We start from the raw sequence: 13,302 nt of genomic DNA on the forward strand, positions 1-13,302 counted from the left end.
AAAATGCAAATTTTAAAACCTTTAAAACAAAAGATGTTTGGTCTTTTACAAAATCTATGTTCTTATTTATGCTTAATCAAAATATGCTTTAGGCACACCTGAGTTTGATGTCAGGAACCTTTGGCTGGAAGGATGGAAGGAGACTCCAAAGTTGTCCTCGTAACTTCTGCACATGCACCATAAGGTATGAATGCACATGGGAAGGGGCACATGCATGCCGTGCACACACAAACATGCTTTCACTCAGCCCTAGCTGCTAGCGATGCAGAGAGTTAGCAGCTCTTTGGATTCTGAATGACTAACGTTCTACCCTTTTGTAGACTGTTCCCTTGTTTTTCATTCACGAAACATAGTTCCGATAGTCACTTAGTGTAGTGGGCAGCTATTCCAGCTTGGTTCTGGAAGTTCCAACCCCCACTGAGACTCTGGCAACTGTCACGCCTACAAGGCGGGGCCAAGGGGGGCGTCTGGAGACCCAAGACCGGGATGGGCAAGCGCTCTCTCTGTTCCTGGACCCTGGACGGTGGAGGTTGACTGAGCAGAGCTCCAGAGAACACCGCTGGATTGCGATACACCTTCCCCAGACCCCCGCAACCTATCCATTCCTTCATTTGTAAGTCATCCACTAAATAAATCTTCCTTTTAACTACGTGGAGTGGCCTTTATAATTTTCCCCAATAACTTAGTCCTACTTAGGACCTACTACTATATACAAGGTTCCATGTGAAGTGGTAAAGACATAAATGAAAAACTCCAGCTTAGTGAGCCATAAGACAACTCACTGGTGTTCATGAAGCTCTAAGACCCCATCCCTCCTATCAAGGCAGGAACTTAAGGGCAAGACTTTTCAGTACACTCATCTGTAGAACCTCAGGCCAAAAACAGAACATTTCAATTTAGGGACAACCAGAAAAAAAAACATGACAAAACTATTATCCCTTGACCTGGCCTCTAAAGCACATGGTGTTCTGCCCAGCCAGCCAGACCACAGTGCCCATCTACAGTAGGGCATCACTCCTGCCACACAAAGAAAGCAAGCCTCTGGGAGCAAACTCTGTATCTTTTTAAACAAAAACGGGACTTGGGCATTTTAGATCAGTTACAGGACAGCACTGAGTGCCCCTCTTTCTACATGCTTGCTGTAGGGGTGTGCTTTGTGTATTTTCTCACACAAACCTCACAGCTCTCCAAGGGAAACATTGATCCCAACTTCACAGATGAAGAAAGAGCTTTCAAAGCTCATTTACCCAACATGACAGCTGGAATCCAGTAACAAGCTATTTGACTCCACATCCAGACTCTTCAGCCACTGTGCAAACTTTCAAATATCAATTTTCTTTTCCCTTTTCTTTCCTTCTTTCCTTCTTTCCTTCCTTCCTTCCTTCCTTCCTTTCTCTGTGTAGCTTTGTGCCTTTCCTGGGAACTCACTCTATAGGCCAGGCTGGCCTCAAACTCACAGAGATCCTCCTGCCTCTGCTTCCCAAGTGCTGGGATGAAAGGAGTGTGCCACCACCGCCCAGGTATTTTTTGAGACAGGGTTTCTCTGTGTAGCTTTGCACCTTTCCTGAAACTGACTCTGTAGCCCAGGCTGGCCTCAAACTCAGAGATTCTCCTGCCTCTGCCTCCCAAGTGCTGGGATTAAAGGCCACCACCCAGCCCCCTTTTCTTTAAATGTACTTATTTTGTGTGAGTGTTTGTGTGGGCACCAAGTGACAATCTGCAGGAGTCACAGTTCTCTCCTGTAGATGACACTGACCAAACTCTGGCAGTGAGGTTTAGTAGCAAGAGCCTTCACCTGTTGACCCCTCTCACTAACTGGCCCCTTTGTTTGTTTGTTTGTTTGTTTGAAACATGGGCTCACTATGCAGCCCAGACTGTCCTGGAGTTCCTGATCCTCCTGCCTCAGCTTCCTGAGTCCTCAGATTAGAGGTGTACTAATTCAACATCAACTTTTCACTGTAATACAGCCACAATGTTTCCAGCAACTAAAGAAGTTAGAAGGAAGCCTAAAAGATACTAACCAGGACACACCTACATTGACTTTTGTGGCTTCAAACCATAGCTCTGTTACCTTTGCCCTCAAAACAAACTAAAGGAAAACCCAGACTCAGAACTCCCATTGCATACGTGACGGCATCTGCTCCCCAAGAGATGCTTTTTCAGAGCACCGCCCATCACATACCTCCATCTCTCCCTATGACACCTCCATACCCCAGGCATTCAAAAACACCCTGAATGAACACAAACCTTAGTATATAAAATGCTATCTATAAATGCCACCTGTCAGAAAAAAATGGTTGAGTAGAAAGCAGGAAGCTGTAGAATAAACACAGAAAGTAACTTCACTAATTCGTAACACAACAATGATCAGTGGTCATCTCCTTTACTCACGAAGGATACAACTTACGTATAATGTGTACCTCTTGCCCAAATACCAATGGGGCTGATATTTAGAACCCCCAAAACACTCAACAGTGAACATGCAAGACTAAGCCACCAAAGAAATGATCTAATGTGAAAAGTAAATCCCCACCTTGTTCACACTCAGTACTTTCTGTACTTTCCACGACTTGGCCAGTAAGACATCTTGCCTACCTCCTAGCCTCTACTGTGCTGGTTCCCACTAAGACATATTCATTCCTGGAAGCAAGGCTTCTCGGGAACCAGGAGTTTTCTCTTTATATCCCCCAGTGACCTATGAGCATCTTGAATACACTAGGGGACTGCTAATATGTAAAATAGTTGAAAGGGGGAGGCAATTTTCAGTTATAGGTACAGCATACTGAAGCACAAATCAAGGGCAGGCAACAATCTCCCCCTTAAGTCTACATTAGGTAGCCTTCTTTGGCGGACTTGTGTAAACATTTGTTTTTCTTAAAAGCAACCAAACAAACATAAACTTGCTACAGGGTTCTCATTGTTGTCAACAAAGCTTCAGTCCACGCCAAAAGCAGTAATACACACAGGAGGCACACCTTGGAAGGATCACATAAGGCTGTAGTTACAGATGCTTATTTCAATCCCTAAACACTCAGGTCCCTAAAGGTATCATAAAGGTTGAGCCTGGAGAGAATCCAGAAAGTTTTAAGTCTCTTAAAAAGATGTATTTATAAATGTGTGAAATCAGAGAACCACTTAATCCAAAGGCAAAACTCTCTTTTGTACTCCCAGGAAGTCTACTTTGAAATAAGTCAAGAAGTTACGTGGAGACATTCAGAATTCGCCCAAGATCCAGACCGATAACTCTCAAACTTATAGTTAAAGCTGGCAAGCCCATCACCCATAACTCATCGTCGACAGTACCCTTTCCTACTCCCAAGGCTGCGACGACGGCGCATCGGCGTTTAAGTTCAATTTCCTGGCTCCGGCCACAATGCTAACCTAATTAAAGCATGTGGTCAACGTTCAGCATTTTCGGTGCGATATTTTGCATCCCTCTAGCTAGTACCCGAGTGGAGACAGCCGCACGGGCCCCCCGCGAGGCGACACCCTGTCCACCAGGCTCTAGCAAACGGGCAGGAAAAGCACCCCCGCGCCGCCCACGGACCCTGTCGCGCGCAGACACGGGCTCCCCTCGCCAGCAGCACTTTGGGCTGAGTCTGAGCAAGTCCCTCGTGTCAGCACCACTTCCCCCCCGGCCCGGCAACTCCGGCGCCCCCGCCCGCCGGCCGCCGCTCGCTCGGGGGGCTGGCGCACGCTTCCCGTCCAGCAAGAGGGGCACCGAGGCCCACGGGCCGGGGGCGCCGCCGGGGGGAGGGGAGTACCTCGTACAGCTCCTCGGAGGCCATGGTGGGCGGCGCAGGGGCGCGGCGGGGTCGGGGCGCGGCACCCGGCGGCAGACACTTTGTTCCAGTTGGGTCCTTGCGTGGCCTGCGCTTCCTGCTCCGCGGCCGGCGCCGGGCGCAGTGCACGGACCAGCCTCTCGCTCCGGGCGGCCGGTGCGGGCCGGCGGCAGCGGGGTTGTGCGCAGGAGCAGCTGCGCAACGCGCCCTAGGCGCCCGCGCTCAGTGCCCGGCGGGCCGGCTGAGGCTCAGGCGCGGGCTCATCGCGCCCGCCAGGGGCCGGACGGGCTGGGGCGGGCGCGGCGGTCGTGCGGGCGGTGCGGCGGGATCCGCGGCTCCCGGTCTCCGGTGTAGTGCAAAAAGCTTCCTACTTGCGACCGAAAAACCTGCCCCGGCTACTGAGCATGCCCAGTGCTGCCGCCCGGCCCGGCGGAGCAGTACTCCCGCGCTCCGGGTTTTCGGGCCGCCCTCGCGGGAGGGGCGGGAGGCGGCGGGGCGGGGCGGCCGAGGGGAGCACGGACTCCGTTCCGGGCCTGGGCGCGGGCGGCGGGCGGCAGGGAGCAAGCCGGCAGGAAGGGGAGGAGTCGGGTGGGGGTGGGCGGGGCCGTGTAGGGTGGTGGGCGGAGCCAGCGGTTGTGGGCGGGGCTCCGAGTTGCCCAAGTCCCGCTCCCCGGGGTCGGCTTGGCCACGGCACCGCCCACCGGCTCTGCCTGGACGTGGGCGCTAGTTGCCCGGCAGAGGGCGGGACCGGGCGGCGCATGAGGGTCGTGGAGGATGACCGTGCCTGCCAGGGCAGGTAACCCAAGCCGAAGTTGAGCGTGAAGGAACCTGGCGGGCTGGTGGGCTCGCGTCTGGAGTCGCGACCCGACGGCGGCGGCCGCCGTGCTCTTAGCGCCTGCGACCGGGAGAGCGCAGTGTCTGCCTCCGTGCGCCCACAGCGGGCGCCGGCCGGGGCCAGCGCCAGCAAACTAGGGGCCAGCGGTGTGGCCAGGTGGAGTCTCCCGCCCTGCCACGTGCCCGCCGTCCCCGTGGCCGCAGCCAAGACCCGGAGCCGGGACCGCGCGCCCCGCCGCGTGTCGCCAGCTGGGCCTCCTGCCGGGGTGGGATCTGGGCGCGGCCGTCTAGCTCTGCCCGCAGCTTCCCCACGCCAGGCCTCGGGTTCCTCCTGAAGTGTCCAGCTCCCCTTAAGGGGAGCGGAGAGGAGTGTTACGAATGTGGACTCCAGGAGGTCTGCGTTCTAAAGGACCAAAGCTGTCAATGGTGACGCGTCTTGTAGGGACCCGGTAGACAACACTCCCTCTTCGTCTGCTGCAGTGGGCTGGTCTTTCCTCATGTGTAGGTGAGACGTGTAGAGTGGGCCCGGCACGCACGGCTCATCCACCGGGAAACTGGACGTTTCTTTGTCGTTGGGGAAGGAGGCTACCGGACCAGCTTCCCCAAACAGCCAACACAATGGAACGTCCCCTCGGGGCACTACGGATACTCTCCCCCTTTAAGCTGTACTGGAAGTCAACAGCACTTCCCTCTGCTCCCAATGCTTCCTGTCCGATGCCACCCCAGTCCTCAGAGCTCCACCTTAACCTACATTCCCGACATTGGGCTCCTAATATCAGCTTTCTTAAAACCCAACTGGTTTGTGTACAACAGCATTCTAACAGCCACAAACGTCGAGAAGTTCCCAGCCTTCCCCATACTCAGGTTAAAAAACAACAACACACCAACTCCTTGAGTGCCTGGCATTACAAACCCCAGGTCTGCGAGAGAGGGCTCGTGCTAGTGACTGTCATGCCTGCAAAGCCCTCTTAGATTCCTAGCACCATCACATCGAAAACGTGGTCTTCCGGACTTCTCTCCGGCGACTCCCAAAGCACTCAGTGCGTGCTCCAAGGCAGCGCTTATCAGTATATTTTAGTGTTTATCCACTCATCTTCAAATTGGAACTTCCAGCCTACCTGGAACAGCACTACCCTGTACATATGAAATAAGTTGATATTCAGTGAGCAGGAATTCCAGTGGCCAAAGGAAAGCATAATCAAATGCCTAAACAGGAACCACAAATTAGGGAGTCCTACTCATCAACTATTTGAGGCGCCTCAAGCTCCGCCTTTCCCAGGTGGCTCAGCCAATGCTGTCCCACCTCCAAACAGGCCGCCTTCTCACTTAGCAGTTTCTTTGTTTGCTTCACTGGAGGGTCACCTCGAGTCCTGCTAATTATTCAACATAATTGTTAAACTCCTCGAAGCTAAGAATAAGGACTTTGAACAAAAGCATCTCAAAGCCCTTGGCGCACTAACACCATGTCAAGGGCTCAAGTGATGACCAAACACCATATAAACAAATTGAAAACAACAACAAAAACAGGGATCGCCGACATACAATGAGCCCCTAACATCTCACATTCAAACCCATGTACATGAGTGGACACCAAAATAAGTATAAACATTTCTATTTCCACCACGCTCACACCAATCACTGCTATTTTCTGGACAGAATGTATTAACGATTTTCAAGGTGTTGCATCGTGTATTATCTCTAAAGAGCCTTCAATCCTATCCCAGTCCCAAGGAGACAAGAGGATGGAGATAGACATAGCGACCATAATCAGACTCTGGGCTAGTACATAGAGAGGAAATCTTCCCCGTGGTGGAAAAGACAGAATGGGATGGGGAGTGGGGGGAGGGATAAGAGCCTTAGTAGAGTCACCGAGAAAAGTTCACATTGGACAACATCTAAGATCTAAATTATGCTGGCCACAAGCAGTCCTCTCCGCTGAAGGTGTAACCCCTGGAAGACTCTGCCAACGCGGGAGCAAGCCCTTCTCCTAAACTCAGCATCAGTTGCCCCTCCCCCAATGAGTTGGTTTCCACGGCAGGAGACCTGCACTCAGGTTCTCAACTAGTGATCAAAAATCTCACCACATTTTCAACTGTCCATTTACCCCCTCTTTCCTGACCTCCTTGTTTCCCTCCGTTTACAACAACCACTGGATTATTAAATGCTATTTTGCATATATATTATGTCATCAGTTGAATTTCTTACTTTCAAACGTTGCTTTCCTCCTTCATTTTTTAATATAAACATTTTATCAGTGCTTATAACAAAAGTAAATATGCTCAAGATCACTTTGTGGCTTTGAGTTTATACCATCTTTATGAAAGAAATGGTGCAGTTTTTAATCCAAGTTACCAAGACCACGTGTGTGGGTGTAGAAGTACTTTGTGGATTAAGAAATCAAGTTCCCATGCTCTTCAGAAAAACTGTAACAAAAATACATACCACACAGTAGTATCTTTAAAAGGTGCACAGTACATTAGTATACATGTGCACCGAACAAATCTTAAACCACTATGAAGGGCCATCACGAGACAATGGACACAAGTAATTAGAACACAGATCTGTGTGATAAGCTTCAACTCTTACCTGGCTTGAAGCAGCGGAGATCCACACAGTCCATTTTACTCCTTCTCCAGAAACACACAAGCCAATACTCAAGTACTACTCTTCGGATCGGGCACCATAACTATTTTCCACCTTTGGAGAGCAATGACTGAAAACAAAAATTCAAGGTCTCCTCTTTCCCCCTTCCTTCTCCCTCAACAGCCAACGCAGGCGACTGCCGGTCCTATTCTCCCAATAATCTGCATTCCATCTACATTTGAATCCCAAGGCATGCTGGAGGAGATGGGGGATGGGACTTTAAAGACAAAAGAAGCCAAAATCAAGCACCAAAGGATCTCTGAGCCAAAGGCATTTTCAGGATGGGTAGCTGTGAAAAGCTGCAGATCAAGATTGCCTACAGCAATTATGTACCCCAAAAGCATACTCCATCTTGGCTACTGCCTCGAAAGCTCAGAATTTAATTATGGATTTTATGAAGAAGGGACCTTGAGTTGGTTTGTTTAAACATAATGAGGCTAAAAGGAAATTAAATACTATTCTTGTTATAGGTTATCCATTTCACAAAACTAAGTGGAATTCCCATCTCTGTCACCTACAGGGAGAGAGGAAAAGCTCAAAATTAGGAAGAAAGCAAGATCAAGAGAAACGGGAAGCCAGGGGCTGTGTTCTCTGCATCTGGAGCCAACCATTCTTTCCTGAAACCTCAAATTGTCTATACTAGTGCCTCTTTCAAGCCAACTACTATCTGATTTTTAGTTGTGACCCCCACCCCAGCTCCATTTCCTTCTCTGGCTGAGTAGTCAATCTCCCATTTCCACATCAGCTTCTCTTTCCCTTTCTAGCCAGGACCTAGCTGATGCCTCTCCTTCGTGTCCAAGCACCACCGTTTGTTTGTTTTGTTTTTGTTTTTTTGTTCTAGATAGGTCAGCTCTGAGACTTCTTTGCATTTGATTTCACCAATTTCCCTCTTAAACTGAGGAACCACCACTGTTCAGCTAATAAGGGTCCTTTCCTTCCTTCCTTCCTTCCTTCCTTCCTTCCTTCCATCCATCCTTCCTTCTCTCTCTTTTTTTCTTGCAGTACTAGGGATTGAAACACTCTAGGCAAACATTGGACAACTGAGCTACATCCTCAACAAGGGTCATTTTTTTTCAACTTACACAATGCTTTTGACTGCTTTTCCTTTTTTTTTTTTTTTTTTTATTTGCTTTGTTTTTTTGAGACAGTTTCGCTTTGTAGCCTTAACTGTCCTAGAACACCAGACTGGCCTCGAACTCACAGAGATCCACCTGCCTCTGCCTCTCAAGTGCTGGGATTAAAGACCTGTGCCATCACCATTTCTCCTTTTTTTTTTTTTAAGCTCGTAGTGATTCACTGAAATTACTTTTATATTTTTATTAAATTATTCTAATCAAACAGAAGTAAGGAAGTTTTTTTTTTGTTTTTTTTTTTTTTTTAATTAGTAGCAGTGGGCAATATTCCACCTTGAGAAAAGAGAAAAGACCCAAAGTTACAAAGAGCAGATAGCCACAGGTAGCTCCATGGATATTTGGTTGACTTTATGCCAGAGCTAACTCATTTTAGATCATTGAAAAAGCAACAAGTATCTTCCTCATGAGTTACTGTGATAATTAATTACATTTATCACTCATCTGAGACCACCCAGCAATCTCTAACCCTCGAGAGGAGTGCCAGAGGACATTTCAGCTAATAAGGAAATTAAGAACAACTAGATGGCCAAAAGCCATCGGAACCCAGACTTAGCCTAGGACCTGGGCAAGAATCAAATGAAAATGGAATTAATGAACAGAATAAGTAAATTTGGAGGTGAAGCTGGGGCCAGACAGCAATATGAAAATACAAGGTGGTACTTGGTGTGTTTGCTTCCTATCACTCTTATTCTCAAGGTGTGTCCCCAAACCATCACCAGCAGCAACAACAGAAGCACCTTTGAACTTGTTAGAAGTGTGCACTCTCTGGGCTGGAGCCTTAGTTCCATAATAAAACACTTGCCTAGTAAGTGTAGGACTGTGAGTTCAATTCCCAGATTCTCTTACCAAGAGAAAAGTATAAATGCATTTACCCAGCAATCTGTTCAATTCAGTAAGCCCATTGAATTCTAATGCATGCTAATGTGTGAGATGCAATGGTTTAGACCAATGTAAAATATATATGTATATGTAAAACCAAGCTACAGGCTTCAAGCCATTAGTAGATCGTTAAATCATGTTAAATCTCGAGTAGCATCTTTTAAATATCGGAATGGAATGCACAGAATCAAATACACCTGGAGAAAGAACCAAGTACACCTGTCATTTCCCCAAGAGTCATTATTATGTAGTAAAATTATGTTTTTATAATACACATATATATTTATTCATGCCATATATGTGTGTATATACATATACACCCATGTGCATGTGTATTTGCGATCATAATGTGTGTGTGTTTTGTTTTAGTTTCATTTTTGTTTTTGGTGTGTGTATGTCTGTGTGTGTGTGTGTGTGTGTGTGTGTGTATGTGTGTGTGTGTGTGGCTTTAGTTTCGTTTTTGTTTTCGAGACAGGAACTCACTACGTAGACCTGTCCAGCCTCAAATTCATGGAGATCTGCCTGCCTCTGCTTCCTGAGTGCTGGGACAAATAGTGAAAGCCACAACACGTGGCTACAGAAATATATTTTTACATTTTGAGCTAAGTCAAAAAATTTTTTAAATTCTATTTGAAAAGATCAATAACACTTGCAAAATTAGGTGGTCAATTATTTATGAACTGTATTGTTGATGTGCTTTAAAAATCATTCTTTTAAATGATGGAATGATCCTTTTAAATAAGGTATTTTGCCAACATGGTGATGCATGCCTTTAGGCCCAGCACTCACACGTTGAAGGTAGGTAGATCTCTGTAAATTCAAGGCCAGCCTGGTCTACATAGAGAGCTCCAGGCCAGCCAGGGCTATATAGTGAAACCCTGTCTCAATACATTGATTTCTTTGTTATGCATGTGAGCATGGTGTGTGTGTGTGTGTGTGTGTGTGTGTGTGTGTGTGTGTGTGTACAACTTTGTGGAGTCAGTTCTCTCCTTCTGCCTTTACATAGGTCCCAGAAATAGAACTCAGGTCATCAGGCTTGAGTGGCAGGTGCCCTTCTTTACCCACTGTGCCATTGCAATACCACCTTCCCGCCCTGCGTTTTTAAGTTAAATTCCTCCTTTTTTTCTTGTAACATATATTTATTTATTGTATGTATGTAGCATGAATCTCAAAGAGTCTTATTAATAAAAATCAAACCTGAGGCTAGTTATTGGGGTGAATGCTGGGAAGATCAGAGAAGCAGAACAAGCCACAGCCACCTCACCTTGCCAATTCCTCAGCTGATCCTGTTTCCTCAAACTGGATGCCTCTCAGCTGAACTGTGCTGCTCCAAAGCCTAAAAGCTTAACCTGACTAGTTCCTGGTACTCACGCCTTATGTAACTTTTTGCTTTCTGCCCTCCCTTCCTGGGATTAAAGGCTCATTTCTTGGGATTAAAAGTGTGAGTCACCATGCCTGACTATTTCCACTGTGGCCTTGAACTCACAGAGATCCATGCCTTCAGAAGGCTAGGATTAAAGGTGTGAGTGCCACCATTTTCTAGCCTCTGTATCTAGTGGCTGTTCTGTTTAAGCCTCTAGTTTATTAGGGTGCACAATATTTTGGGGAACACAATACCACCACATATGTGTGTGTCCACTCATACCACAGGGCATGCATGGAGGTCAGAGAACAATATGCAGGAATTGGTTCTCTCCTTCTACCACATAGGATCTGGGAACCAAACCCAGATTATCAGATTTGGCAGCACTAAATGATCCATTTTTTGTGTGTAGTACACATTATTTATTGATTTTTTAAAAAAATGATCCGATTAGGTTTCCTTCTAAATTATCCCATACCCTATCATATCTCATTGAACTAATGAGAATGTATTATATGTGTAACATAAGGAGTACATTCATATGGGTGAGCATGAGCATGTGTGCACACACAACAGAAGCTGACAGAGGTATATTCAGTCACTCCCCGCCTTGTTTGTTTGTTGTTTATTTAAGGCATGCTCTCTTCCCAGACCTGGAGTTCAGTTATTTAGCTAGGCTGGCTGTCCAGTGAGCTTTCAGGAGATCTTCCTATTGCCCCTACCCCTCACCAAGCAATGGGGTTACAGATATGTATCACCACACCAACTCTTTACCTTGGTCCTGGGGACCCAAAATCAGATCCTCATGTTTCCTTGCAAGTATTTTACTAACTGAGCCATTTCCCCAGCCCCAAATTTATATTACATATTTTAAGCCTTTCCTTCTAGAGAATCTAACAAATTAAACAAAATGGATGAGATTTAATTTGGTCAATAGAAATGCAAAGAAAGGAACAAAGAAAGAAAGAGAGAGAGAGGGAGGGAGAGGGAGGGAGGGAGAGAGGGAAGGAAGGAAGGAAGGAAGGAAGGAAGGAAGGAAGGAAGGAAGGAAGGTAGAGACAAAAGGAAGGAAATGAACACAAACAAAAGCCCTTGTCCTTGTCCTGTACTGGGAACTGTTCTAAAAGCCTTACAAATATTAAGCTCTTTAATTCAACAAACACCTAATAAAATTAGAGCTAATATTTACAGAGATCTCTAAGCAAGTACATCCATCCACAAAGCACCTTTAGGGACGCATACTGCTACTGCCTATATGCCAGTTGGTGAGGAAAGTTCAATCCATGCTCAGGTCCATGCAACTTGAAGGCCTGAAAGCTGAATCACTAAGTCATTCACTCACTCAATGAAAGTTTATTGACCCTTTGCGAGCAGGCTTCTTGCTAATCAAAATTAATTAGACATACACTTGTGTGTGCACCCTCCACACACACACACAATCATTCCTGCTCCCTGGTAGCTAATAATTTATTGGGATAAACAGACACTAAACTGTCAGGGAAAGAACACTCTGAATTACCAATCAAGAAAAATAGCAGGAAGCTGTGAGCCTAAGCCACCTAAAATGACTAAGTTCCGTCACTTTCTTGGAGTCAAGAGCTCGTCACCTGGCAGCATGCAGCACATGCTTGGGAGCCAGCGGAGAAGGATCACTGCATCCATAAGTAATTTGGCATCTCAAAACAACATCCCAGGAGAAAGAAACACTTTTACTTCTGTACGATTGTTTGATAGTGTTCTTAAAACTTTAAATACTCAGGCTGTTGAAATGGCTCAGTGGATAAAGAATTTGCTGCTCAAGCCTGATGTGAGTTCAGTCCCTAGAAGCCACGGTGGAAGAGGAGAGTGGACGGCAAGTTGTCTTTTGACCTCCACACGTGCGCTGTGGTATGTGCACACTTGCACTTGCACTCATATCACACACATACACATGAGCACACACACACTACATAAAATGAAAATGAAATGAAATACTGGACATTCAAAAGGACATAAAGGCAGCAGAAGGTCTATGACCAACTCCCTAGGTTAAGAGGAATAATATTCTATATTCAAGTCAGTACTTGGAACTCAGACTAATAAACAGCTCATATTGTGTTCAGTATTTAGGGAATATTTAGTTGTTTATGTTTTTGTTTGTTTGTTTTTCATAAACTTGGGGGTTACATTTGTTTGTTTGTTTGTTTGAGACAGAATCACTCTACATAGCTCTGGCTGGCCTGGAAATCACTATGGAGACCAGGCTGGCCTCAAAATCACAGAGATGCACCACCTGCCTCTGCCTCCTAAGTGCTGAGATTAAAGGCATGTGCCACCACCACCCAGCTCATAAACCTTTTCTTATTTTAAAAGATTTAGAAAAATTGTGAATTTAACAGAGTCCCCACATGCTCTCTACCCAAGCTCCCCCATGGTTAATGTCTTCTGCTACTCCATTGTATCTGTCACAACTAATGAAGCAAGACTCGTACTTTTTTGTGTATGTGGTGATAGGGATTCAGTTCCAGGCTACATGCCTGCTGGTGCCATCCACCCCTGGGCCACCCTCTGGCCCATCACATTAACTAAAGTCTGTATTTTATTCAGAATCCCTTAGTGTTTTACTTTGGTTTTTGGTTGTTGTTTTTGGTTGCGGGCGAGGTGGGGTTTGGTTTTGGAGTTTTTGTTT

At 46.6% G+C, this 13,302-nt stretch overlaps 1 protein-coding gene across 3 annotated transcripts in view; it reads right to left on the reverse strand.

The window, feature by feature from the left end:
• The window catches only part of Cdyl (chromodomain Y like), a 225,444-nt gene that overhangs the window by 142,516 nt on the left and 69,626 nt on the right, over positions 1-13,302 (reverse strand). Inside the window, exon 1 of one of the 3 annotated variants that reach the window (XM_037205799.1) lies at positions 3,765-4,237. The exons of the other annotated variants lie outside the window; for them this stretch is intronic. Coding sequence (XP_037061694.1) covers positions 3,765-3,788 — 24 coding nt within the window. The 5' untranslated portion in view covers positions 3,789-4,237. Of the gene's footprint in view, positions 1-3,764; positions 4,238-13,302 lie in introns of those variants that run through there. 3 annotated transcript variants of the gene reach the window in all.

Source organism: Peromyscus leucopus, chromosome 5 (genome assembly GCF_004664715.2).
Source record: "Peromyscus leucopus breed LL Stock chromosome 5, UCI_PerLeu_2.1, whole genome shotgun sequence".
Taxonomy (NCBI): Eukaryota; Metazoa; Chordata; class Mammalia; order Rodentia; family Cricetidae; genus Peromyscus; species Peromyscus leucopus.